This window comes from Pelmatolapia mariae, linkage group LG18 (genome assembly GCF_036321145.2).
Source record: "Pelmatolapia mariae isolate MD_Pm_ZW linkage group LG18, Pm_UMD_F_2, whole genome shotgun sequence".
Taxonomy (NCBI): domain Eukaryota; kingdom Metazoa; phylum Chordata; class Actinopteri; order Cichliformes; family Cichlidae; genus Pelmatolapia; species Pelmatolapia mariae.
The window spans coordinates 10881417-10905654 of NC_086243.1; the positions used below are offsets into that span (position 1 = coordinate 10881417).

The window sequence follows — 24238 nt, forward strand, 5'->3', positions numbered from 1 at the left end:
TAGGACCACTTTAAAAATAATAGAAATGTCAGTCTCCTCGGAAGCAAAATACAAAGAAATGATGTGTGGCTCAAAACTTTTGCCCAGTATTTACCTATAAGTTCATTTTAGGACTAGCATGATGAATAGAAATGACTGACTTTAATACAGACCCCGAAAGGAGAGCGGTCTCCTGTCTGCGTACGTGTTTTGCACGGACAACAAAAACGTTTCCGCACGGACGATTTTAACAGTCGCACTGGGTGAGAGCGTGCTGTTATAACAGCATGGCGTCACGTAGTGGTAACTGAGCCGGTGTTTCGCTTGCAGCTTTGTTTAGTAACGAACATGTCGGGAGCGTCAGGCGGAGAGAAACGTCCTCCTCCGAACTGGATCCTGCAGCATCCCGCGGTGAGTGTGAGAGCAGCTCTGTGTGTGCAGGCAGGGAGTCTGCCAGGAATGTACTGTGAGTGATCTCTGTGTGTGTGTGTGTGTGTGTCAGTACCAGCAGATGAAGGACCTGCAAATTGGGGACAGCGCTCAGGTGCATGCAGCTTTTCTTGTGTACATGGATCTTACTGAGGGTGAGTTTGGCAGGGCTCTGAAACACGGGAGTCAGTTTGAGATTCCCTGTGTGGTGTATCCTGGACTCCTTACATCTCCCAGCTCTTCTTCCTTTCTTACAGGAAGAAAAACTTGATGTCATAACTTAGACTCACACTGAGCTTCTTGCTCTCTGCAGTGCGGCGCTGGAAGGAGGTGTCCTGCGTGAAGAGTTCTGAGCTGCAGGTGGTTTTACTGGAAGCGAGGGAGAAGGAAGGAGCACCCACTCTGACGATCCTTCCCCTGCCCGCTCACCAGTCTGTGACTCACAAAAGGTGTTAAGACACTGGTCAAGCTCCCACACTTTTACCGTCACAGGTTACCCTCCCAAACCTCTGAATCTTACGGCTTTTCCTTCTCTGCTGTGCAGCATACGACACGTCCTGGACAGAGGCTTTCCTGTGCTGCTGTGTGCAGTAGCAGCTGACTCCACGCTGGTCTACCAGAGGATGACGGATGGCCTGGTGACGCCGGACCCTCCTGTAGGACCTTTTCAGGATATGGGACGCCGGCAGCACCGGAAGAGACGGCAGCAGCGCTGAGCAGCTGACTGAGAATGTGATGAATCGCTCAAAGATTGAAAAGAGCCCCACAGGACCCCTTCAGGGGGAGTATGTGATTGTTAGGATGACGTTGTGGCAACCTCTGGCATCGTGAAGTTCACCTCAGATGCATGTTGATAGGTTAAGGCGAAAAGAGATAAAATTAACTTTAAGAAAAGGGTGCAGAGATTAGAAGTAACATTCCTTTTTTAATGCAAGTCGAGCTCCTGTTACAATATATGGAGTGGTTTGGTTTGTTTGCTGCGGTGTATGCACACTACAGAGTTGACTAGAAGCTTTCACAATGAAATCAGGGATGCCATATCTCGTTTCCATGCCTCCAAAGAAACCTTTCAATGGGGCCGGATGAGTCAGCATCCACAAAGCTTACAGCTTTGCCAGTGAATATATATGATAAATGTGAAATATTACAGGAAAAGTAGTTCCTGAAAAGGTAGTTCATTACCCAGACTGTCCTGCAAATATAAAATATACATTTTTTGTTAATTCAAGGAAAATGATCTTTGTTTGTTGTAAAACAAAAACAGACATTTCTATAGTAGGAAAACAGGAACTTATCTGTCGTTTAATTGTTTATCTAAAAGTTAATTACTTTGATGTGGTGTGAATGGCAAAGCTGTAACACTTATGAAAATACAGCTAAAAGTTCATAATCTATGCACTCCTTGAATTTTCCAAAGCTGTCCAGTTGGTTAGATCGGACACTTCATTTCATTACTTTCTGGTTCATTTTGTAACTTTTCTGCATCTGTTCATGAGAGAAATGTCTCTGTTTGTGTAAAAAAACAACAACACAAAAAGTAGACACAAGGCCATAGTGTCTCAAGTCTAATATTTTGGGGAGGTGCACGTGTCCCCCTGAAATTTATGCCTATGGTTTGTAATCCATGTCAGCACATTGGTTTTTGACAATAGTCCCTTAAACACAATTATTAAGACCTGCTATAAATGTCAGTGATTGTTTTATTTATTTTTTAAAACAAATGTGCCTTATTTTGAAATAAACATCAGGTGAGAGAAAGACTAATAGTTTAAAATGTATTCTTTCTTAAAATTTTTAAAAAAAGGACCTAAGGTAAACATTCTGTTTTATTTTTTAAAAACTTGGTGCCAACGCTGAAGTGTGATTTGAGGGATGTTATGAATGTTAAAGGTGTTTTTCCACAGCAGGCATTTTGGCTGGAAATGGTAAGTAAACAGGTGTTACTAAATGCAGAGCTTTTGTTAATGTTAGTAACAAAATTAGTAACAAAAATGGCTGCTGACAAAGGCCTGAGTTAGCAAGCCAACTAACTCAGCTTGTCGATAAAAGTGGCAAATTGTTTCCTGCTTCAGTTTGTGGACTTTATAAGTAACAAAAAAATAGCAAAAAAATTCCTTTATTAATTTTGGAGTGCAGTGCAGAAATACCTGTATTGGTGTATGTAGTGTGTTTGCCAATAATTAAAAAACAAGCACAAGTTGTGCTTGCAATGATTTTGAAATTGAGGCCATTAAATATTGTGTCCACCAGAGAGCACTGATATTTTCAGCACAAAGAATGAAAGATGTCGACAGTGATATTAAATAAGTAATTATTGCTGCTCATCAATCTGGGAAGAGTTACAAACACTTTGATTTCCATCCTCCTCCTGTGAGAAAGATAAATAATGGTTCGATCTTCTGAACAAACAAGACTTGGGGAACAATGTCCTCTGAACAGATGAAGCCAAAGTAGAGATATTTTTCCACTTTCCACACGCTGAAAACCAAACAGCATACCAGCACAGAAACCACCTACAAACTGTCAAGCATGGTGTTGGAGGGGTGATGATTGGGCTTATTTTGTAGCTACAGGAGCTGAGCACCTTGCAGCCACCGATGTGTCAACCATGAACTCCACCAAAGTATACTATAGTAAAATATGTGACCATCTGAGTGACAGCAAGAAATGGGTCATGCAGCAGTACAATGATCCCAAGCACAGCAGCAGATTTACAATAGAACGGTTGAAAAAGAAAACAATCAAGGTGTTGCAATGACCAAGTCAAAGTCCAGACCTCAACCTGATTAAACCTTCATGAACTGAAGCAATATTGTAAAGAAGAGTGGATGAAAATGGTTTTACAGAAAAGTACTGATGCTCCTATATACTGCAATAATTCTCTCAACAAAGAGCTGTCTACAAATGATCGTATCTCCCAATTCCAGTGTTTCCAGTAGTTACAGTGCACATTTATAGTACGGTCGTATTTACTACAAGTGGTTGACATAGTAATGTGGTAATGAATACATCGCGTAAAATAATTCATGGTTATCGCCATCAGGTTGTTTTAAAAACAACACAACAATGGGAATAAATTACTTAAATCACTTTTATTTTTCCTAGAAAACCAAAAAAAACCCAAAACAAAGAAACCGAACACAACAACATAACACCGGTGAATCAGATACATAATGAGACTTGTGTGAAGTTGTGGTGTTCACCTCTTAGGCTTATATGAATCAGACACTAGAGAGGGCTCTATCTGTAACCCATGTGTGACAGCGTGTATGTGTGTGTGTCTTTTAATGGTGTAACAGTGTTTTAATGAGGGGAAAGACTTAACTACATGAGACAAAGATTACAACACTTCAACCCTGAGCCTTATTCAACATAAATACTCTACATCAGAACAGAAACAAATATGAGCAGACAAACACTGGAGTGGCCAACATACTGTAGAAAAGAGGTCTGTACTGCGTCTTGGAATGCAGGAAGTTTCCAACCCGTTGACTTGTCGGAGAGGCTTTCAAGGATGAAACGATGCAAGGGCATTATTTTCTATTTGAGTCAGTGTCCACGAGAGCAGTGGTTGTTCCTGCTGCCGGAAATTCACACTGACAGCAGCCTGCGTCTTTCACATGTGTATAGTAAGTCTCGGTGACAGCTATTTATACTGAGAAGTTCCAGCAAGGAAAGAAAAGTGTTAGATCCTCCGTTACTCTGTAATGGCTTCAAATCTCATGTCACTCTTGGGAGAACCTCGGCGCTGATTTCCGTCATGATCTTTCCGGGACTTGGTCAGACGAGTGGGTAGTGGCAGGAGGGCAAAAAGAAAAAAGTGCTAGTTTCAATACTCCTTCCTTCTCAGGCGTGCACATACATCAAAGAGTCCTCTGGGACACAGTCTATCCATAATGCTGGACAGTTTCTCATACTGGGACGTGTGGATTTGTGACAACGGGGTTATGTCATATCCTCCTCTTCTGAGCAGTAATCCCGGCCCTGGATACGACACACACGCAGAGTATTCAGGTATTAGCCAGATACAACTAGTTTTACAGTTATAACATTTTGCCTAAACTAACATGTATCATGGTGGGGCAAATGTACGGTGGGCCTGAGATGTAAAATGCACAAGGGAAATAGAAAAAAAACCCCAAATCTCACAACTGTATTTGTGAGATTTTGGGGAGACAATAACATGATGGACCAGCTGTGGAAATGAGAGAACCCCTCACTTATATATGGGAAAATACCAAGCTGCCTACAGCTGGTGGCTCAGAGCTGTAGTGGTAAACACATTCACCTTACAATCAAAGATCGAGACCGGGAGGAAACACGTCCAGCCTTAGTGGTCGCAAGCTAATGCACTCCTAGGCCGGTCCCAGGGGCATTTGATAAAGTCTGTTCCAAATTAACATGCACATTCATCCAGTGTGGCAACCCCTTGAAATATAAGGGGGCAGCAGAAAGCACCCCTGTTAGGATGAAATCTGATTTAAAAAAATAAATAAAATCTAATAGGGTGCTTTAAAGTCACACTTTTTTCTTTTCACCGTAAAACATCTAATTACTCTTTAGACATCAAGATGCTTTGATACTACGGTATTTTCAAAATAAAAGCATGTAGTTTACAGCGTTAAGAGTCACTGCTTTTCGAAATAAAAGCTCCCAGTTAGTTGTGGGTATTTACCAGCATGCTTTAAGGCAGGGGTGTCCAACTCCAAGCCTCAAGGGCCGGTGTCCTGCAGGTTTTAGATGTGTCCTTGACCCAAAAAAGAGGTGATTCAAATGGCTAAATTACCTCCTGAACATGTCTTGAAGTTCTCCAGAGGCCTGGTGATGAACTAATCATTTGATTTAGGTGTGTTGCCCCAGGGTGATATCTAAAACCTGCAGGACACCGGTACTTGAAGCCTGGAGGTGGACACCCCTGCTTTAAGGTATAAAAAATGTGAAAGCCAATGCCTTTTAATTAGTTTTCTTGTTCTAGCTTTCTAGTGTTATGAGTATGAGCTGCTGTCTCCTCTCAGCTTTTTCAGCCAATTAAGTGTTTAGCAACAAGCAACAAAGTTTTGGAGTAACAACAATGCCACTGCAAATTCCCTGGAGTCTGACTCAGTCACCACAAAGTTATGCTTTCAGTCTGCAAAAAAATGACTAATGCACACAACTAATCAGTTCATTTGTGCAAGTGTTGACAAGGAGGAATGCTAATTATTTTGCAGCCCCACCGTGCAAAGATAACGCAGCATTTTGTTGAAATATTTGCAGCAAGGGCTCAGTCAAACATGAATGAAAGGAAATGACTTTTTTCAGCTTAAATGGAGTTAAGCAGCGTAAATTCAGGCACGCACTTAAAGAGGCCGCTTTACATTTTGGAAAATCTTACTGAAGCAGGCGTTTATGACTACTTTCAGCTACACATTAACACTTATTTTGGTCTCTATGAGTTTTTCCAGCAGCAGGATAGTGGGATAATCTCAAAATAAACCACAGTTCTTTTGCAAAAGAGTGACGTAAATGTTCTCGTATAGGTTTTTAAAGTATTTTTGAGCTCTGTGGCACAGAGTGGTATAATATTTCAGGATCTGGCAGCACAGCCAATATCCCTTTAAATAACCACACTGGGAGAATAGAGTGGATGTGACAGATTGAGATTGTTTTGCAGTATTATTATCTCGTCTGCTGTGTCCTCACTTGCTACAGATTTGCAGCACCAATAGGATTAACTTCCATTATGTTATTTAACCTGTTTTTTTTTCCTTACAAAGACACAAAAACATAAATAGATCTCCAGTAAAGGTTTGTCATTCTTTACCTTTTCAATTTTTTCATCTAACATCCGGAAGAATTCTTGCTGACTTTCCGAGGAGTGGATGCTCCTGCGAGGAGGGAAGGAGACCAGGTTAGAGGCTGACAGCATGATAGCACAAACAAAACCATTAGTCAGTCACTTACAGAATTTTTCCATTTCCATTTGATCCTGTTTCATCTCTGTGCGGAGCTTTATCAAGGAGAGCACTTACTTCCTACAGTATCAAACAGACAGATAAATGATTGAGCACAGTGAACAACACTATCAAATGTTCACCTCTGCTCTTTTATAAAGAAGCCTGAAAAACACAAAAATGCAAAACTAAATCATTTTTGAATTATGGAGATCCCAGTGTGCTAAAATGTAAAAATGACTGATTCAACAATGAAATTATTATGCACTTAAAAGCAGTAAAAGGACACTGAAAATAAAAGTTTGCTTCTGTTTTTGTTTGCATTTTTATTAATTTTATGCTATTGCTTTCAGATTTGTAACTTTTTTTACCTACTATGGTAGCCCTGAAAGGTCAAACGCCTTGACACTTAAGAAAACACCAGCAAACAGAATAAAGCGCCACCAATAACTAAATAAATATATTTCAACCCCCCAAAACATACCAGAAGTGTTCACCACTTCCACAGCTGGTCCATCTGTTCCCAGAAATACTTCCATTTTTTGTGATTTTTATTATTTTTTAGCTTTTGCTGCAGTTTTGCTATTTCCATTGTGTTTTGTGTGCTTTGGAAGCATTTTTCTATTTGCAGATGTTGTCTTAAGTTGCCGTGCGTTTGACCTATGAGGACCACTGTATTATACCTATTTATATATGTAGTTTTTCTCTGTTGGCTAGGTATCTCAGTTCTTGTGATCATCTGAGTGGTTAGTGTTGTGGGAACAAAGGATGACTGTAAAACTGGGTGAAAGGTTAACAAAGTGACACGTAGCCTTGTCATTTACATTATGGAGCAAAAATGCATAAAGAAAAACAGAAATAAATGTATTTTAGAGAAGCAAAAGAAAATGAAAAGGGCTACAGAACTCAGAAATAAATGCATATAAAATCATAAAAAGAATGGGAGTAATAAGGAAGTTAAAATAAAAAGATAAATAGGGAGATTACTACAAAGGCAGAAGTAAATTTAAATTAAAATATCAACTCATTCAGTTAAATGTTGATTTTCATTTATTTATTTTGTATTAAGAAATTTTCATAATGTCCATATCGCCTAAACTGTCAAATAATGAAAAAAACTAACAAAAAACACTTTCTATCCAAAAGTATCACTTTTATATAATCAGTGCCAAGTATATATGGAAGCTCCTCTGTCCTCCAGCATTATTGGGTTACAGTAGTTCCTCATTAACATGCAAATCGATGCTGCACGGTGCTCTAAAGCCTCAGCTGAGTTTGTGTGATCCTGAAGTTCGTGTCACGACTTACCCCGAACAAACTGACTGTGTTTTTACAAGCCGCCATTAAACACTCCACTAGAGACAAAATAAAAAACACAGAGGACAAAAGACAAACCACGCACCGTGCTTTCCTGGCCGTCCTCTCCCGCCTCTTCTCCGCTGATGTACTTGACTTTCTCCACTCCTTTCATCTTGTACTCATCTGTGACAGAGTGGGAGACAGAGGAGCACATCTCCGATTAATACGCGACAGCAGCAGCAGACAGCAGGCACGCAGAGGATGACCCACTCATGGCCGCTCCGATCACCACAATCCGCCGAGGTTAATAGTTCCCACAGTTCAGTACTTGGTAAAGTAAATACGTGGTTGAATTCTCACACTCTAGACTAAATCCTCTTTTAACAGTGGCTGGCAAGCTGCAAACACACGAGCTGTTAGCCTGATTCTCCTCTCCATTTTCTGCCTCACACATGGGCAGTCCCCCTCTTCTCACCCTCTCCCACGCTGCACATTTGGAAAAGAAGAAATGAAAATATAGATATGGCACATAGTAACAACAGTTACAACACATCAGACTGTTACTGTTCATCTATAGAAGCAATCACATTAATTCAGATGTAAGACGATAACCTGTGTGTTACAGGTTTAATACAGCTACCTGAATACAGGTTTGATTACCTTCTTTATTTAGATTTTTTAATTTAGACTGTTACAAAAACAGATGTGACATGTTTTGTACCTTTACTTATATATACCTTAATATAACTAATACACCTTATTAGGAAAAGCTGTACACCTGCTTCTTGATGTAATTATCCAATCAGCCGGATCGTGTGGCTGCAGTGTAATACATTAGCTCATGCTGATGCAGATCACTTCACTTATTTCACAAACGCTGTATTTTTGTAAGTGCCAGATGGACTGGCTTGTATTTCTGAAACGGCTGATCTTCGAGGATTTTCAACACAAGTCTTTGTTTACCCAGCATGCTTTGGAAAATTAAAAACCCATCCAATGAGCAGCTGTCCTGCACTGCGCATCCTCCATGCGCTCCAGCCTTTAATCACTCTCCACTGATGAGAGTGATTAAAGGACAATGGCCAGGCTGTGATTGAATGGCTACAGAATCTCAGATAACCAATATTTACTGTGAAAACTGCAGCAGGCACAGACACCATTACAGCTCTGTTTAATCTTGATTTCTGCTGAGTCTTCAGATTGGAGGGTCACAATTTGGTGTCAACAGCATGAATCAGTGGACCAGGCCTGCCTTGTGTAAAGGCTGCTGCTGGTGGTGTAATGAAGTGGAGAATGTTTTCTTGGCCTATTTTGAGCTCCTTAAAACCCACTCAGCCATAGTTTGGATGCCACAGCCTATCCGGGTATTGTTGCTGGCCACGTGTGTAGTGCTGTAACTGGGGGAAAAAAAAATTCAGCAGGAGTGATGTGATGTAATCATGTCTACATGGACGAGGAGCTCAGACGAGACCTCCTGTGGAACCCAGGTCAACCAAAACTGTTATTGAGGCGCATTTACATGCAAGTGATGTAGATGCCTCTGTGACTGATTTTAACTGTGGCGTTCCTCAGGGCTCGGTCCTTAGCCCACGTCTTTTTTAAAGGAACGCGCTTCCTCTCAGCCTGATCGTTCACAGTGACAGAGTCATCTAACTCTGATATGCAAATGACACACAGGTCTATGTCTTCCTGCTGTACAATAACCCAGCAGCCTTAAAAATCTATTCATCTGCATTAATTATATCATATACTAGTTGTCTATGTTCTTTTTTAAAGCTAGCAATGGCAGCTTTGATGTGAAAAAAATCTGCTACCTACACACGCATTTGTTTTCTTGCATTAATTATTACAAGGCTCTTTACAGTGCCATCATTTAGCGCTCACTTCACTGACTCCAGGTGAGGCAGAACGGTGTTGCTCAGATCGTAACAGGAACCAAGAAATAGGAACACATCACTCTGGAGCTGGGCTGCCTTTTCAAAGTCATACTGACTTTAAAATTTTACTTGTAACTTTTAAAGCTTTAAATGGCTTTGCTCCAAAGTACATCAGAAACATATTAACCACTTATGTGCCTGAGTGTTTACTTAGATCGGTGAATGCGGCTCTGCTGGTTATTCCAAGGCCTCAACTAATAAATAAAGAACAGGGCTGCCGCCAAGTGTGGAACAGTCTGCTGTCTGAAATGTCTTAATTTGCTTTAAAACCTCTTAAAATGTTTTAATTGAAAATGTTTAATGAATGTTGTTAGCCCCCTCTAGTATGTTCATATTAGCCTTGCCTTTTTATTTTGTATGTTTTTAACTAGTTCTCTGATTTTGTTTTAAACTTTTTATTTGAAGCACCTTGTGACATTGTTATATAAATGTGTTGTTGTTGTTGTTGTTAAGTTATTGTTACATCATTATTGTACCATTATTATTAATATGTGGCAAGCTGACTTGGTGAGAAACTAGCTGAACAGGGAATGATAGCAGAGTTCACCAGGAAGAAAAAGAAAAAAAATTACGTTTGGTTTCAGTTCAGTTCGATAAATGCTCTTTACATGCACTACTTTATGAATTCTGTCTTCTGCTTAGTAGGAAGTAAACTAACAAAGCCCACATAACTGGATTTTCCACATATTTTGATACAATTCTGGTAACATTAGATTACAACACTGAGACTGGGATATGCTAAGCTTTGCATACTACAAATGTAGTATCACGCTGGAACCTTAACAGCAGGAAGCTTAAAAAAACATCCCATGTTCACAAACAACATTGTGATCTGGTCTGTGAGAGTAGGGAACAGGTGGAAGAGAGCCCGGAGAGGTGGAGGTATGTATCAGAGAGAAGACGAATGAAAGTAACTATAAGACAGAATGAGAGGGAGACAGGTGGAACAGTGAAGACGCAAGCAGCAGAGGTAGTGAAGGTGAAAAATTTTATATACATGGGGTCAACCATCCAAAGCAAGGGACGGTGCACAAGAGAGATGAACAAGAGAGTGCAGGCAGGGTGGATGGTTGGAGATGAATGTCAGGGCTGAATGCTGGCAGAAGGACAGCAGAAAGAGGGACGAGGCTGGCGAGGCTGAGATGGTTTGGACATGTAGTGCAGAGGGTTGGTGTGATAGAGGAGGATGCTAGACATAGGGTGAGATGGAGTCATGATGATAAAGAGATTATGTTATTAGATCACTGACAGTTCAACAGCCTTCTTACTAAGAAAGACTTTACCCAAAGCGAGGTCAGGCAGTTCAGTCAGTGAGTCGTGCCAGTGTGTTTCTCTGAGTTAAAAGAGGAGGGTTTAGTTTCTGTTAGTTTCTACACTGGCTTTGTTTCAGTTTAGTTTGTATTTGTATACAATCCTTCATTTTAATATATGGTTATTATTGCCAGTGTTAGTTTCAGTTTTTATGTTGTTCAGTAATATGGGCTGCTGTTTGTCAGTGCCACATATTAAAGTTCAGAACACATTACAATACAAACACAAGACTCGGAGCAGGCAGCTGACTACCAGTCAGGTAAACATCCTGAATCTCAGTAAATGTGGCAAAGTTTCCTCATGCTTGCCGTGTCAATAAAGGCTAAACTTAAAGGTAGTTAATCTTTATTTCTTTTAAGCATTTCATTAAAAAAATAATAAATTGTTACTATAATAACCCTTGATGGCATGTATTTTTCACATTTTACAGATCTGTTAGTAAAACGTTGTGGCACATTCACTGACAGTCTTATTATTATTCCTGACAGACCTAAAGTCATCTTAGAAATTACAGTATTTTCAGAAAGTACCTGAACAGGTATGTGAGAAATATGAGTGTAAAGGTAATTTTTGCACAAACAGACTCACCAGACAGGAGGTCTCCGTTGCTGTAGGCTTTATTCTGCTCCTCCTCACCGTTGGGCACGGCAGACACCTGCTTGGCCGAAGTGCAGCCCATCTCCTTCTTCTCCTCAGCTGCTCTTTACCTCAGCCCCGAGCATGACAGGCACACCTGGGGTAGCGGAGGACAGTTATGAGGAAGTGACAGCCTATGCTTAGATAAGCCGAAGGGATCACAGAGGAGGGGGGGGAAACTGAAGATTTTGTCTCTGGGGGTCATGATCACTGCACAGGAAAGAAATGCAAACTAGCCGTAATGTCCCCGAACTCCAGCCATGGGAATCACTATTTCCATAATCAATTAGTCATGAAGCGCCCCACCCTGGAATGAGAACACGCGGGCATCTTCAACTATTCTACCAGAGACAGTATAATAGATGGTTTCTCCTGGTTATGAATCACGCACACGTCGCACTGGCAGCCACAGCGTGCGCACGGCGGTGCCAGCTGCACCGCAACAATAAGGCCTTTCAGGGTGTTGGGATGCCACTGTGCCAAGCCGCCGGGTCATTTTTATTAGCGAATGGGGGCTGTCTGTGGCGCTCAGAGGATTAAAGCGACTGCGCACAATTGTTCCCATCCTCACCGTTACACCGGGCTATAGGAGCCACAGAAATATGGCTAACATAACAGTCTGTTACACCTAATCACTTGATCGCACACTAAGTGCTTTGCATTAGGCTCTGGAAAATACAAAGTGCTTCATCCCCTCATGGTATGTATGATCCAGCTGTAGGGGACTCAGCTGTTCCCGACCCCTAAACGAGCCTTCTTACGACTGGCTTTAATTTGCACATTTACACAGATAAAAATAAATAAATAAATACAATATTTTTTTTAAAGCAACATCTCCTCGCGACACATTTAGTTGTAGGCAAGCAAATAGAGAAGAACTGCTTTTAAAGACGCAGAATAGCCACAATCTTCTCATCCAGGGGACTTATACAAATGGGGGGCGGGGGACCTACGATTCCACGGCCAACAGGAAAACGACCTCAGACAGATGAAATCAAAATAAAGCTAAAAATGAGATTATAAGTGCTGCGCTCTCGGAGCTAGATTACCTCTCTGGTGTGTCCATGCTTCTCTGTTTTTTAGTTCAGGGAGACTTCAGTCTAGACGGAGAAGCCAGCCAGACCGCATCTGCATGTCTGAGCCCAGCACACACGGCATCAGCAGTGGAGGTGCAGGCGCTCCGTCTGCCAGCTGTCTGCTGCACGCGCTGCTGGAACTAGTGGCCCCATACCCGCTCAGAGTGACCCAACAGCGCCTGCTCGGCAGGGGATACACCGGCGACTCAAAACACGGCTCATGCGGGCTTGTTTTTCAGGGGAAATACACACAAAGAAACACAGTTAGCGTCCCAGGAACTACAGCATACCTCTACGCGACTGAAAAATGACGACTGGGGGTGGGGCGGTCTTGTGAATGTTGCCGGTTGCCAGTCGGACCTATTTCGCAGGCGCACCGTAAGCTTCCGTCCAACGCATTTAGCGTTTATCCTGCATTATCGAACAGGCAAAAAAGACGTACAAAGTTATAAAGTTGACTCTCTCCAGTTGACAGCAGATCCCCGACCTCAAACACCATGATTTTACTGACAATGGTTGCTCGTGTGGCGGACGGACTTCCGCTCGCTGCGTCTGTACAGGAGGATGAACAGGTATGAATGAAAGCTGAGCCCCTCGTATGAAGATACCTGCACACCAAACTGTTCTTTAAACAACAAAAGTGTGCTTTTTTTACACGCTTGGTGCTCTAGAAGATAATGTCGCGATTTTATCTCAGCTTTAGCTAAAGTTGTAATTATTGAGGAGCACTGAGTGTATCGTGTTTTATACAACCAACTGAAAGTTGAGTTGAATATGAGAATAGTTTGGTCTGGTCCCAGTCGACAAAAAAGTCTACAAAGTGCTAATATCATGTCTTTTTAAATTTAACTGTGAAACCTGTTAGTTTAGATTTTAATGTGGTGGACTATTCTGTATGGACTGTGGAGATCTGACCTTTAAAGTGATACTTTATTTAATAGCTGTATCTAAAAAAAACCGAGCATCAAATGCAGAAAAAAAGTGATTTAAGTAACTTTTAACGAGGCGTGGTAGTGCCAGACGGGGTGGTCTGAGGATTTTAAAAACCTGCTGATCTACTGAGATTTCTCCACACAACTATCTCTAGGTTTTAAAACAAAAAATTAAAAGAGAAACATAAAATATCCAGTGACTGTTAGAATGTCCAGACTGGTTCAAGCTGACGGTAAGGCAACAGTATAACTAATACCCATTTGTTACAATCATGTTACCCAGAAGAGCATCCCTGAACGTGCAACACGTCAAACTTTGAAGCAAATAGGTTACAGCAGCAGAAGACCGCACTGGGTACCACTCCTGTCAGCCAAAAACAGCAAACTGAAGCAACAATATAAGATGGCATGGATTACGCAATATAAAGTGCACAACTGCAAACTCTTTATGCCTTTAGCGTGCTTTACTTAAGGAGAAAACGAAATCTCCACTCTATGGCAATACACAACTTATGAACCTTGGTGAGGCTGCAATACTGTGAATAAACATTCAGCAAGTGCGATGTGTTTGCTGAATGTTAGGACGTGAGCACTTGTGAACATTGACTACAGTGACAGAACAGGATAATAACTAAATACCTACATTCTCATGGATCCACATAAGTAATAGTGAGGAAAGGGACAAGGTCCAAACAGTAATTGAATATCCCTGAACTGTGAACCTGAATTGAGTCCCCTGATTAATGCAGAGAGCAGGCCGCATCACCAGTGCTTGTTAGGTTTAATTCTCTGTATCCAGCTACAGGCTTTTCTGTGGATGTGATCCTGTAATGAAACTACAGATGAATGGATGACCTTTTGAACATATTGTTTACACTGTGTGGGTACTATGCAATGACCAAACGACTAAAGTAATTAAATATGAATAAGAATGAGCTTAAGTGTGTTTTTATCTGTATTTGTCAGTCAGAAAGAGACCTCCAGCAGTACCAGAGCCAGGCCAAGCAGCTGTGCCGCAAACTGGACGCTCAGAGTCCAGAACGCTGTACCCTCGAGGCCGGGGACATGAACTTTCAGTAAGATCACGCAGCATAGAACATTTTTTAGATAATTTTGGTGAGCTTTAACTTGAATCACAAAGGTCATAAAATCATTAATGGTTTGGCCTCATTTTCAGGCTTTTAATATCCCAGGGTGTGTGCTACCTGTCCCTCTGCGAGGCTTCTTTTCCCAGAAAGATGGCTTTTGCATACCTCGAAGACCTCAGCAATGAGTTTTATGACCAGTATGGAAGGAGAATACCCACAGTAACCAGGCCCTACTCTTTCATAGAGTTTGGTGAGACTGGTGTTGAAAATCCTTTAATACAGTGCATTTGAAAAGTATTCACAGCTCTTTACTTGTTCCACATTTTGTCATGTTACAGCCTTATTCCAGAATAGATTAACTTTATTTTTCACCGGAGAATTCTTTACGCAATACCCCATAATGACAAAGTGAAAAAGTCTGCAATAGAAATTTAAAGCTCTTGCAAATTTATTTAAAAAATATATATAACATGTACATGTTCACAGCCTTTACTCAATACTTTGTTGAAGCATCCTTACCTGCCCTTTCTGAGTATGATTCTGCAAGCTTGGCACACCTATTTTGGGGGGAATTTCTCCCATTCTTCTTTGCTGATCCTCACTAGCTCCATTAGTTTGGATGGGGCGCATCGGTGCATAGCTTTTTTCAGATCTCTCCAGAGATCTTCTATCAAGTTTAAGCCTGGTCTCTGACTAGGCGAATGAATGACACAGAGTGGTCCTGAAGCCATTTTTGTGTTATCCTGGCTGCGTGTTTAGGGTCGTTGTCCTGTTGGAAAATAAACCTTCACCCCAATCTGAGGTAGCGACAATCTGTAGCGATGGTATTGGCCAGGTGATGCTTAGACATGATGCTTGGCATTCAGGCCAAAGAGTTCAATGTTTGTTTCACCAAACCAGAGAATTATGTTTCTCAAGGTTTGAAAGTCCTTCAGGTGCATTTAGGCAAACTCCAGGTGGGCTGTCATGTGCCTTTTACTGAGTGGCTTCCCTCTGGTCACTCTACCAATCTGTCCTGATTGCTGGAGTGCTGCAGAAATGGTTGTCCTTCTGGAAGATTCCCCCCTCCCTACAGAGCAATGCTGGAGCTTTGTCTATCTATCTGTCTGTCTAGACTGACTACCAGGTTCTCGGCCACCTCCCTGATTAAGCCCTTTCTACTCCAGACGCTCAGCTCTAGGGAAAATCCTGGTGGTTTCAAACTTCTCCCATTTACAAATGATGGAAGCCACTGTGCTCACTGGGACCTTCAGTGCTGCAGACATTTTTCTGCACCCTTCACCAGATCTGTACCTCGACACAATCCTGTCTTGGAGGTCTACAGAGAACTCTTTGGAGTTGGGCATGGCAAGGTTTGTGTTCTTGCATGCACAAGTGTGGCACCTTATATAGAAAGATGTGTGCTTTTCCAAATCATATCCAATGACCTGACTTTACCACAGGTGAACTCCAATCAAGGTGTACAAACTTCTAACAGATAGTCAGTGGAAACAGGATGCGCCTGAGCTCAATTTTGAGAGTCATTGCAAAGCCTGCAAATACTTATGTGTGTTATTTTTAGATTTTTTATTTGTTACAAATTTTCAGGACTTTCAATCTTTTTTCACTTTGCCATTGTGTCATTTTGAGGTGAAAATGAATTTAATCTATTTTGGAATAAGGCTGTAATGTGACAAAATTTAGAATAAGGGAAGTGCTGTGAATACTTTCTGGATGCATCGCAAACAAATACGTGACACTACTCACTTTCTACAAAAAGAAAGAAAATTTTTATAGTATCCTACATGTTGTTCCAGACACCTACATCCAGAAAGTTAAGAAGTCTTATGTGGACAGCAGAGCTCGGAGGACCTTGAGCAGTGTTAACACAGAGCTGCAGGACATCCAGAGAATTATGGTTGGAAATATTGAGGAAGTCCTGCAGAGAGGAGAAGCTCTTTCTGGTAAGTGTAGCCAGTGTTGGTAACACATGCCATCAAATGGGAGATTCTAATCAAAATTACAGATCAGAACAAAATTAATGTTTGCTTCATCCTATTTTTTTCTCAGCTATATGCACAAAAGCCAGCAATCTCTCCAACATGGCAGAAAAGTACCACAAGGATGCCAAATATCTCAACACCCGCTCCACCTATGCTAAGTTTGCAGCTGTGGCAGTGTTCTTTGTCACACTCATCATCTACGTGCGTTTCTGGTGGCTCTGATGCACGCCCAGACAAGGATTTCGACACGAAGCTGGAGTTTCTCCTCGAAGAGCACTTAAACTCATGTTACAGTCTGGTATATACCAGGGTGCCTTGAAACAGTCTTAAAGACTGTTTCAGTCTTACGGACCTGTGTTGAATGTAGAAGTTCTTTCTGTGATTTACTCAGTCGTGGGTTATACAATAGAAGCTGAGCTGTAAGTCTTTATTGGGACGTTTAATGGGTTTTTGTGTGATAGAAAGGCTTTTATATATAGTAAATGTGCATACTGGAAACATTAAAGGGAACCCATCAGGCTCATTTATGGTTTCATATTTATAGCTTCAGAGCAGTTTTGCGTGAGTCAAAGTTCAAATGAAGCTTCTTGATCTTACGCTGGGCCTCAATTAAATTTCATGCAAGCTTCACCTTTTTTAGCTGACTTTTTTCTCATTGGCTGCTGCTCATAAGCGGGTGGGTCTGTGCTCACAGGCAGAGCTGTGTGCCCGAGGTGACCAGATTAGAGATCTGCACTGTTATATATACAAGAGAAAACAAGCAAGAGCATGATAGGTCACCTTTAAGAGCAGAAAGAGTTCGTGTTTCTACACACTGATGTTGGCGCTTCTGTTAGCGTGTTAGCACTGATGAGAATCCATGTAAGCATGTGCAGGGGTTAGAGTCTTAAAACTGTGATCAAATGTGAATGTTTGTTTACAAAGTTTACACAAGCGTGAGAAAGTGTTATTAAAAATGTTAAATATTTATCAAGAAACCAATCTGTTTGACTTTTCTTTATATGACACAATTTATGTGAAAATCTTCAAGGCTTCAGCGCTGACGTGAAGTGAATAACACTGATTATCTCTTCATCGTGGCAGCTGTTAGTGGGTGGGATATATTAGGGAGCTAGTGAACATTTTGTCCTCACTTACCAGGGAACACCTGGCAGCATGATGCACTATGGGAGGAAGGCAAGCTGGTGAAGGCAGTGTGATGCTTCGGGCAATGCTCTGCTGGGAAACCTGTCATCCATGTGGATGTTACTTTGACACGTACTGCCTTCTTAAGTAGAAGACCATGTGGACCCCTTCATGGAAACAGCATTCCTTGATGGCTATGGCCTCTTTCAGCAGGATAATGCACCCTGCCACAAAGCAGGAATTTGAGGAGCACAACAGCGAGTTTGAGGTGTTGATTTGGCCTCCAAATTACTCAGATATCAATCCAACTGTGTCAGCCAGTGTGGTTGTGTTGGTCACTCTGGTACGAACAACACGCCCGAGCTGATCATAGGATCAGCTCGGGCAGGTTATTCCATCTTCTTCACTCCCAATTCTGGAGGTAGTCTGATAAAACCTGGCTCTGTTTTTGTGATTAATTGTTGTGCTTGATTGATTTCTCTCTCCTCTGTTTAATTTTAAACAAGTTTTTGACAGATTCATAAACTGTACTTTCTTATTTTTAGGTCAGGTCATCTAATAAATTTGTTCAGCACTGTAAAGACTTTAACTGCCATTTCAATTGATCACATACAAATTTGCAACTTGGTTTAAACAATTAACAAATTTCTAAAGTATTTGTGCTTTCTTGTTTTTAGTACAGAGCGTCTAATAAATTTGTTAATCCCTCTATAGACAAACCAAGCAGCTCGTGTTTACACAAACTCAGAGCGAACAAGAAAAACAGAAAAAGCGAGTCAGACCAGCGAGGCTGAGCTGCTCCTTATTATCACTTTTATGACAATCACTGAGCTCTGACTGTAAATGAAGAAAGACAACAAATACTCTGTTCATTTTTAAACTGTATATAAAAGATGCATAGCCAGCCACTGTGGCATCACCCTCTGGTTTCCTGTTCTTTAATTAGACTAAGTTGTAAGTTTGTGCCAACATAATATTAAGGCCTCATTAATCGGTTGTAGAGACATTTAAATATCCTCTTTTTATTGCAGAAAATGTTTTTGATTAATATGCTTCATTAATTCATTTGAATTTATAAATAGTCTCATCTACTGTTTATTTACCTGCTGTGATAGCAACATTGGTCTTTCACCTTCTGAGTCTGTATGTGTGCCAAAGTACTTAAAACTTCCTGATACACTTCCTGTTGCAGTAGCAGGATGTCATTAGTTATGAGTACTTTGGTATGTGTTTACAGTACTGTGCAAAACTCTCGAGACATTCTCCAAGGAGCCAAGGAACCAACTTTAAATTATATCTTTAGGCACTTTGTTACAGCATCCTGTTGCAAAAAATATAATGAATAAATGAATCAGTGAAAAATATCAAAGATTGTCAAGACTGACAAACATAAAATAGTATTTTTGCACCAACAAGGTGATTCCTAAAGAGCAATTAGTTAGAAACTTGGCCTCAGCATGGTGTACTGTGTGTTCTTAAGAAATGTGAGGAAACTATAGATAGATAGAGAGATAGATAGATAGAATTCAAACAATAAAAACTAACAATAATAACTGGTACACAGTGTAACTTTTTTCTCTTCTCCGCTGCTGGCTGATGGACCACCATCGGTACAGGTGATAAACCGGTTGTATCACATACTTTGCACACTGCCTCTCACTGACAGCAGAGCTCACTGCAGGCAGACGAGCCATCCCTGGATTGCCAGCGGACAGTCAATACGCTCTCCCGGCTGGATAATAAACTCCCCTAGCTGACAGCAGATCCTCAACCTCAAACACCATGATTTTGCTGACAATGATCGCTCGTGTGACGGACGGACTTCCGCTCATTGAGTTCATACAGGAGGATGAACAGGTATGAATGAAGGCTGAGGACCCCAGTATGAAAATACCTGCACACCAAACTCCTCTTAGAAAAGGATTTGTTTCTTACAATGAGTTTATTGCAGCTTCAGCTCAAGTTGTAATTTATTGAGCAGCACTAGGTGTAAGATGTTTTACAAACAAGAAGCGACTGAAAGTTGAGCTGAATATAAGATTTTCTGGACCCAGAAAATCCTGCAAAAGTACTAATGTGATGGAATATGTGCTAATAACATGATGCAAAACTTAAGAGTCTATCTCTGCCTGTAACTGTGGGGATCATTATATTACAAGAAATAATCAGATGCATTATTAACAAGGCTGGTTCAGATCACACCGTTACCTCTTTATAACGTATCCCATTATCAGGTTTAATTATGCAAATAATCCAGATAGAGAAACTACCAGACTGTGATTTTCCAGTGAATGAGAGCAAATATTTTTGTAAATATTTTGTAATTTCACACAAAAAGCTTTAAAAGGAAAAGCATGAAAAAGAAATGTATCTCAATTTTCGGGCTTCTGTTTTTTAAAAGTTTCCTCCATACAGAGACATTTTGCAGGTTCCACGTGTGAACGACTTTCTCATCATTTTGAGAGCACTGGATGGCTCTGATGAGAATAATGTATACATGCTCTCATCAGATAGTGTATTATGCACATGTGTTCAGCTGCTCATTAATGTAAATATCTAATCACCCAAACACATGACAGCAACTCAATGCACTCTATGCATTTAGACATGGTTAAGATGACAACCGAGCATCAGAATGAGGAAGGAAGGTGATTTAAGTGACTTTGAATGTTGAATGATTGTTGTTGTCAGACAGGCTGCTCTGAATATTGTAGGAACTGATTATTTGTTGGGATTTCCCCACACAAAAAAGGATTATAGAGAATGACCAGAGAAAGAGAAAATAGCCAGTGAGCAGTATAATGGTCAGACTGGCTCAAGCTGACAGGAAAGGCAACAGAAATTCAAATGACAGTTTTTCAAATTCATAGTGTGAAATAAAGCATCTCTGAATGCACAAAACATCATATCTTGAAGCAGACAGGCTACAGGAGCAGAAGACCGCATTGGGTGCTGCTTCTGCCAGCTAAGAACAGGAAACTGAGGCTACAATTTACACAAAACTTTCCCAAAGCCATGCAACAGAAGATTGGAAAAATGTTGTCTGGTCTCATAAATCTTTGTTTCTGCAGAAACATTCAGATAGTAGGCTCAGAATTTAGCATAAAAAACATGCAGGCATAGATCTATCCTGCTTCGTGTCAGTGGTTTATTCTACTGGTGGTGGTGTAATGTTGAGAATATTGGCACACTTTGGGTACATTAGTACCAGCTGAGCATCATTTAAACACCGCCTAAGCATTGTTACTAACCGCATCCACCCTTTTATGGGCACATTTACTGATGGCTGCTTCCAGCAGGATAACACACCATGTCCCCCAGCTCATTTCATATCAAACTGGTTTCTTGAACATGACATCAGATATTAATCCAATAGAGCAGCTTTGGGATGTGATGCAACAGAAGAGTCACATAATGGTTTTGCAACCAACTGAGTTGCTGTCATGTCAACTTGGACCAAAATCTCTGAGGACAGTTTCCGGCACCTTTTGACTTTGCACCATAATGAATTAAAACAGTTTGAAAGGTAAAAGGATCCAACATGGTACTAGCAAGGTGTATCTAATAAAGTTTCTGAGTTTGTAGGCATTGCTTCTTGAATTTTATACTGTTTACACTGTGTGGGTACTTAGTGATGAATGCATAAATGACTAATCATTTTAATTTTAAGTGAGATAAGAATGAGCTTAAGTCTGTTTTTATCTGTCTTTGTCAGTCAGAAAGAGACCTCCAGCAGTACCAGAGCCAGGCCAAGCAGCTGTGCCGTAAACTGGACGCTCAGAGTCCAGAACGTTGTACCCTTGATGCCGGGGACATGGACTTTCAGTAAGATCACACATTTTGTTGATAATTTTGGTGAGGTTTAACTCGAGTCAAATATAACTAACGGTTAGGCCTCGTTTCAGTCTTTTAATAGCCCAGGGTGTGTGTTACCTTACCCTCTGCGAGGCTTCTTTTCCCAAAACGATGGCTTTTGAATACCTCGAAGACCTCCGCAAAGAGTTTTATGTCCAGTATGGAGAAAAAGTACCCACAGTAACCAGGCCCTACTCTTTCACAGAGTTTGGTAAGACTGAAGTTCAACATCTTTTATCACACAGAGACATGGCACTAATCACTTTAAACAAATAAAATGAACATTTTTATAGCATCTTACATCTTGTTCCAGGCACACATATCCAAGAAGTGAAGAAGCAGTTTGTGTCAAGCACACTGCAGAGCACCTTGGCAAGTACTAAAAAAGAACTGGATGATATTCAGAAAATAATGGTGGCAAATATCGATGAAGTCCTGCAGAGAGACTCTCTTTGTGGTAAGTGTAGCAGGCGTTGGTAACACATCCCATCAAATGGGATGTGCTGATTCTATTCAGAATTATGTAGACAATTTGTTGTTATTCCAATTTACAAATTACAATGTACACATATTCAGAGATGTTCAGTTCATCCCAATGTTTCGATTTTATCCCCTCAGATATTGCCAAAAAAGTCAGCAACCTGAGCAGCTTTTCAAAAAGTTGCCACAGCAATGCCAAAGATGTCAACACCTCCCCCGGCTATGCTAAGGCTGTAGCTGTGGCTGTGTTCATCACACTCATCATCTACATGCGTTTCTGGTGGCCCTGATAGACGCTGGGACAAGGACTTCTCCTCGACCGGCACCTAAACTAATTATGTGTGCCATTTACAGCCCACTTTGATGTGAAGTGAGCCGGACCAGTGAAAGTTACAGAATAGTTTCCTTGTTAGCCAAGTTGCGTCACATTGGCTGTCCCTCATAAACAGGTTGGTGGAGCTTCTGTCAGCGTTTCAGCACTGATGGAGAGTCCATGTAAGTATGTCCAGAGGTTAGAGTCTTAAAACTGTGATGAAATGAATGTTTGTAATTAAAGTTTAAACAAGTGTGAGAAAGTGTTATTAAAAATGTTGAATATTTACCAAGAAATCAATCTGTTTGAGAGTTTTATATATGACAGTTTATGCGAACATCATGGATGCAGGCCCTTTCTATATACACACAGAGGGTAAAATAAGTATTGAACACCTCACTAATTTTCTAAGTAAATATATTTCTAACGGATCTATTGCTATGAAATTCTCACCATATGTTGTTCATAGTTTCCCCACACAGGAAGCATCTTGAAGCTGTAATCACCAACGAAGGCTTTGTACAAAACAATAAATTATTTTCAGTATGTACAATGCTTTTTCCCTCTATCATTTCCCATTACTACACATAATTTATGACCATCTGTGATTTGATGTTCTTACTTGTGTGGATTGGACAGGTTTTTACTGACATATGGTGGGAATTTTATGTCAGTAGCACCTTAAGAAACGTATTTACTTAGAAAATTGGCGAGATGTTCAACACTTATTTTACCCACTGTTTATACAGTGTCTAACAAATACAGTGGTGTGAAAAAGTCTTTCATCCCATTCCTGGTTTTCTTTTTTGTATGTTTGTCATACTGAAATGTTTCAGATCGTCAAACAAATTTAAGTGTTAGACCAAGGTAACACAAGCAAACACAAAATGCAGTTTCTAAATGAAGGTGGGGGGATTACCCTAAGAGCACAGCGACAACTCATACAAGAGATTACAAAAGACCACAAGAGACAGAACGACATCCAAAGAACTGCAGGCCTCACTTGTCTGAGTTCATAACTCCATCATAAGAAAGAGACTGAGCAAAAATGGCATCCATGGCACAGTTACAAGACGAAAACCAAGAACAGGAAACCAAACGAAAAGAAGCATCATACTAACATTAAAATATGGCGTTAATAGTGTGATGGTCTGCAGCTTTTTTGCTGCCTCAGGACTGGAAGACTTGCTGTGATAAATGGAACCATGACTTCTGTCTACCAAAAAATCCTGAAGGAGTATATCCAGCCATGTGTTCGTGACCTCAAGCTGAAGCGCACTTGGGTTCTACAAGAGGACAACGATCCAAAACACACCAGTAAGTCCGCATCTGAATGACTTAAGAAAAACAAAATGAAGACTTTGGAGTGGCCTAGTCAGAGTCCTGACCTGAATCCGATTTTAAGGTCATGAGTGGCATGACCTTAAAAAGGCAGTTCATGGCGGAAAACCCTCCAGGGTGTCTGAGTTAGAACAATTCTGCAAAGATAAGTGGGCCAAAATTCCCCCACAGCGATGTAAAAGACTCATTGCAATTGTTGCTGCTAAGGCTGGGCCAACCAGTTATTCGGTTTAGGGGGCAATCACTTTTCACACAGGGCCATGTAGGTTTGGATTTTTTTCCACTTCACACTAAACATTTAGGAACTGCACTTCGTGCTTACTTGTGTTATCTTTGTCTGATATTTACATTTGTTTGATGCGAAACATTTAAGTCTGACAAAGCCCCCCCCCCAAAAAACCCCCCACAGAATATCAGGAAGAGTACTGGTGATTACCAAAATCATATTTGATATGTTTGTTGTAACTTTTTATCCACCAGTATGCATAAGTGCTTCAAACTATTTAAAACTAAAATATAATT

General features: G+C 40.8%; 4 protein-coding genes across 4 annotated transcripts; 3 read left to right on the forward strand and 1 right to left on the reverse strand.

Annotated features, from left to right (window-relative positions):
* Positions 1 to 244: 244 nt before the first annotated feature.
* Positions 245 to 2157, forward strand: tsen15 (TSEN15 tRNA splicing endonuclease subunit). Its single transcript, XM_063462275.1, has 4 exons — positions 245 to 390; positions 482 to 563; positions 722 to 857; positions 953 to 2157. Exons 1-4 carry the CDS (start codon positions 328 to 330, stop codon positions 1122 to 1124), a joined length of 453 nt encoding a protein of 150 aa, XP_063318345.1. The 5' UTR covers positions 245 to 327; the 3' UTR covers positions 1125 to 2157.
* Positions 2158 to 3481: 1324 nt separating this feature from the next.
* On the reverse strand, positions 3482 to 12901 carry zgc:55943 (uncharacterized protein LOC406337 homolog). The gene is made up of 6 exons (XM_063462152.1): positions 12574 to 12901; positions 11477 to 11621; positions 7744 to 7823; positions 6352 to 6422; positions 6212 to 6275; positions 3482 to 4392 (listed from the first exon to the last, which is right to left on the reverse strand). The coding sequence occupies exons 2-6, from the start codon at positions 11565 to 11567 to the stop codon at positions 4354 to 4356; spliced, it is 345 nt and encodes a 114-aa protein (XP_063318222.1). The 5' UTR covers positions 11568 to 11621; positions 12574 to 12901; the 3' UTR covers positions 3482 to 4353.
* Positions 12902 to 12976: 75 nt separating this feature from the next.
* Positions 12977 to 17576, forward strand: LOC134617009 (vesicle-trafficking protein SEC22b-like). The gene is made up of 5 exons (XM_063462151.1): positions 12977 to 13172; positions 14499 to 14608; positions 14710 to 14870; positions 16417 to 16563; positions 16670 to 17576. The coding sequence occupies exons 1-5, from the start codon at positions 13098 to 13100 to the stop codon at positions 16822 to 16824; spliced, it is 648 nt and encodes a 215-aa protein (XP_063318221.1). The 5' UTR covers positions 12977 to 13097; the 3' UTR covers positions 16825 to 17576.
* A 1933-nt stretch (positions 17577 to 19509) lies between these two features.
* On the forward strand, positions 19510 to 22352 carry LOC134617266 (vesicle-trafficking protein SEC22b-like). Its single transcript, XM_063462472.1, has 5 exons — positions 19510 to 19584; positions 21443 to 21552; positions 21633 to 21793; positions 21896 to 22039; positions 22201 to 22352. Exons 1-5 carry the CDS (start codon positions 19510 to 19512, stop codon positions 22350 to 22352), a joined length of 642 nt encoding a protein of 213 aa, XP_063318542.1.
* Positions 22353 to 24238: the final 1886 nt, after the last annotated feature.

Excerpts from the sequence above, each read along its gene's own strand:
- tsen15 (XM_063462275.1), top strand. The coding sequence starts at position 328 with ATGTCGGGAGCGTCAGGCGGAGAGAAACGTCCTCCTCCGAACTGGATC. Across the intron at positions 391-481 it reads GGATCCTGCAGCATCCCGCG|TACCAGCAGATGAAGGACCT; the intron begins GTGAGTGTGAGA and ends TGTGTGTGTCAG. Across the intron at positions 858-952 it reads CAGTCTGTGACTCACAAAAG|CATACGACACGTCCTGGACA; the intron begins GTGTTAAGACAC and ends TCTGCTGTGCAG.
- zgc:55943 (XM_063462152.1), bottom strand. The coding sequence starts at position 11,567 with ATGGGCTGCACTTCGGCCAAGCAGGTGTCTGCCGTGCCCAACGGTGAG. Across the intron at positions 7,824-11,476 it reads CAACGGAGACCTCCTGTCTG|ATGAGTACAAGATGAAAGGA; the intron begins GTGAGTCTGTTT and ends ACTCTGTCACAG. Across the intron at positions 6,276-6,351 it reads AATGGAAATGGAAAAATTCT|GAGCATCCACTCCTCGGAAA; the intron begins GTAAGTGACTGA and ends CCCTCCTCGCAG.
- LOC134617009 (XM_063462151.1), top strand. The coding sequence starts at position 13,098 with ATGATTTTACTGACAATGGTTGCTCGTGTGGCGGACGGACTTCCGCTC. Across the intron at positions 14,609-14,709 it reads GCCGGGGACATGAACTTTCA|GCTTTTAATATCCCAGGGTG; the intron begins GTAAGATCACGC and ends CCTCATTTTCAG. Across the intron at positions 14,871-16,416 it reads CTACTCTTTCATAGAGTTTG|ACACCTACATCCAGAAAGTT; the intron begins GTGAGACTGGTG and ends ATGTTGTTCCAG.
- LOC134617266 (XM_063462472.1), top strand. The coding sequence starts at position 19,510 with ATGATTTTGCTGACAATGATCGCTCGTGTGACGGACGGACTTCCGCTC. Across the intron at positions 19,585-21,442 it reads TCATACAGGAGGATGAACAG|TCAGAAAGAGACCTCCAGCA; the intron begins GTATGAATGAAG and ends TGTCTTTGTCAG. Across the intron at positions 21,553-21,632 it reads GCCGGGGACATGGACTTTCA|TCTTTTAATAGCCCAGGGTG; the intron begins GTAAGATCACAC and ends GCCTCGTTTCAG.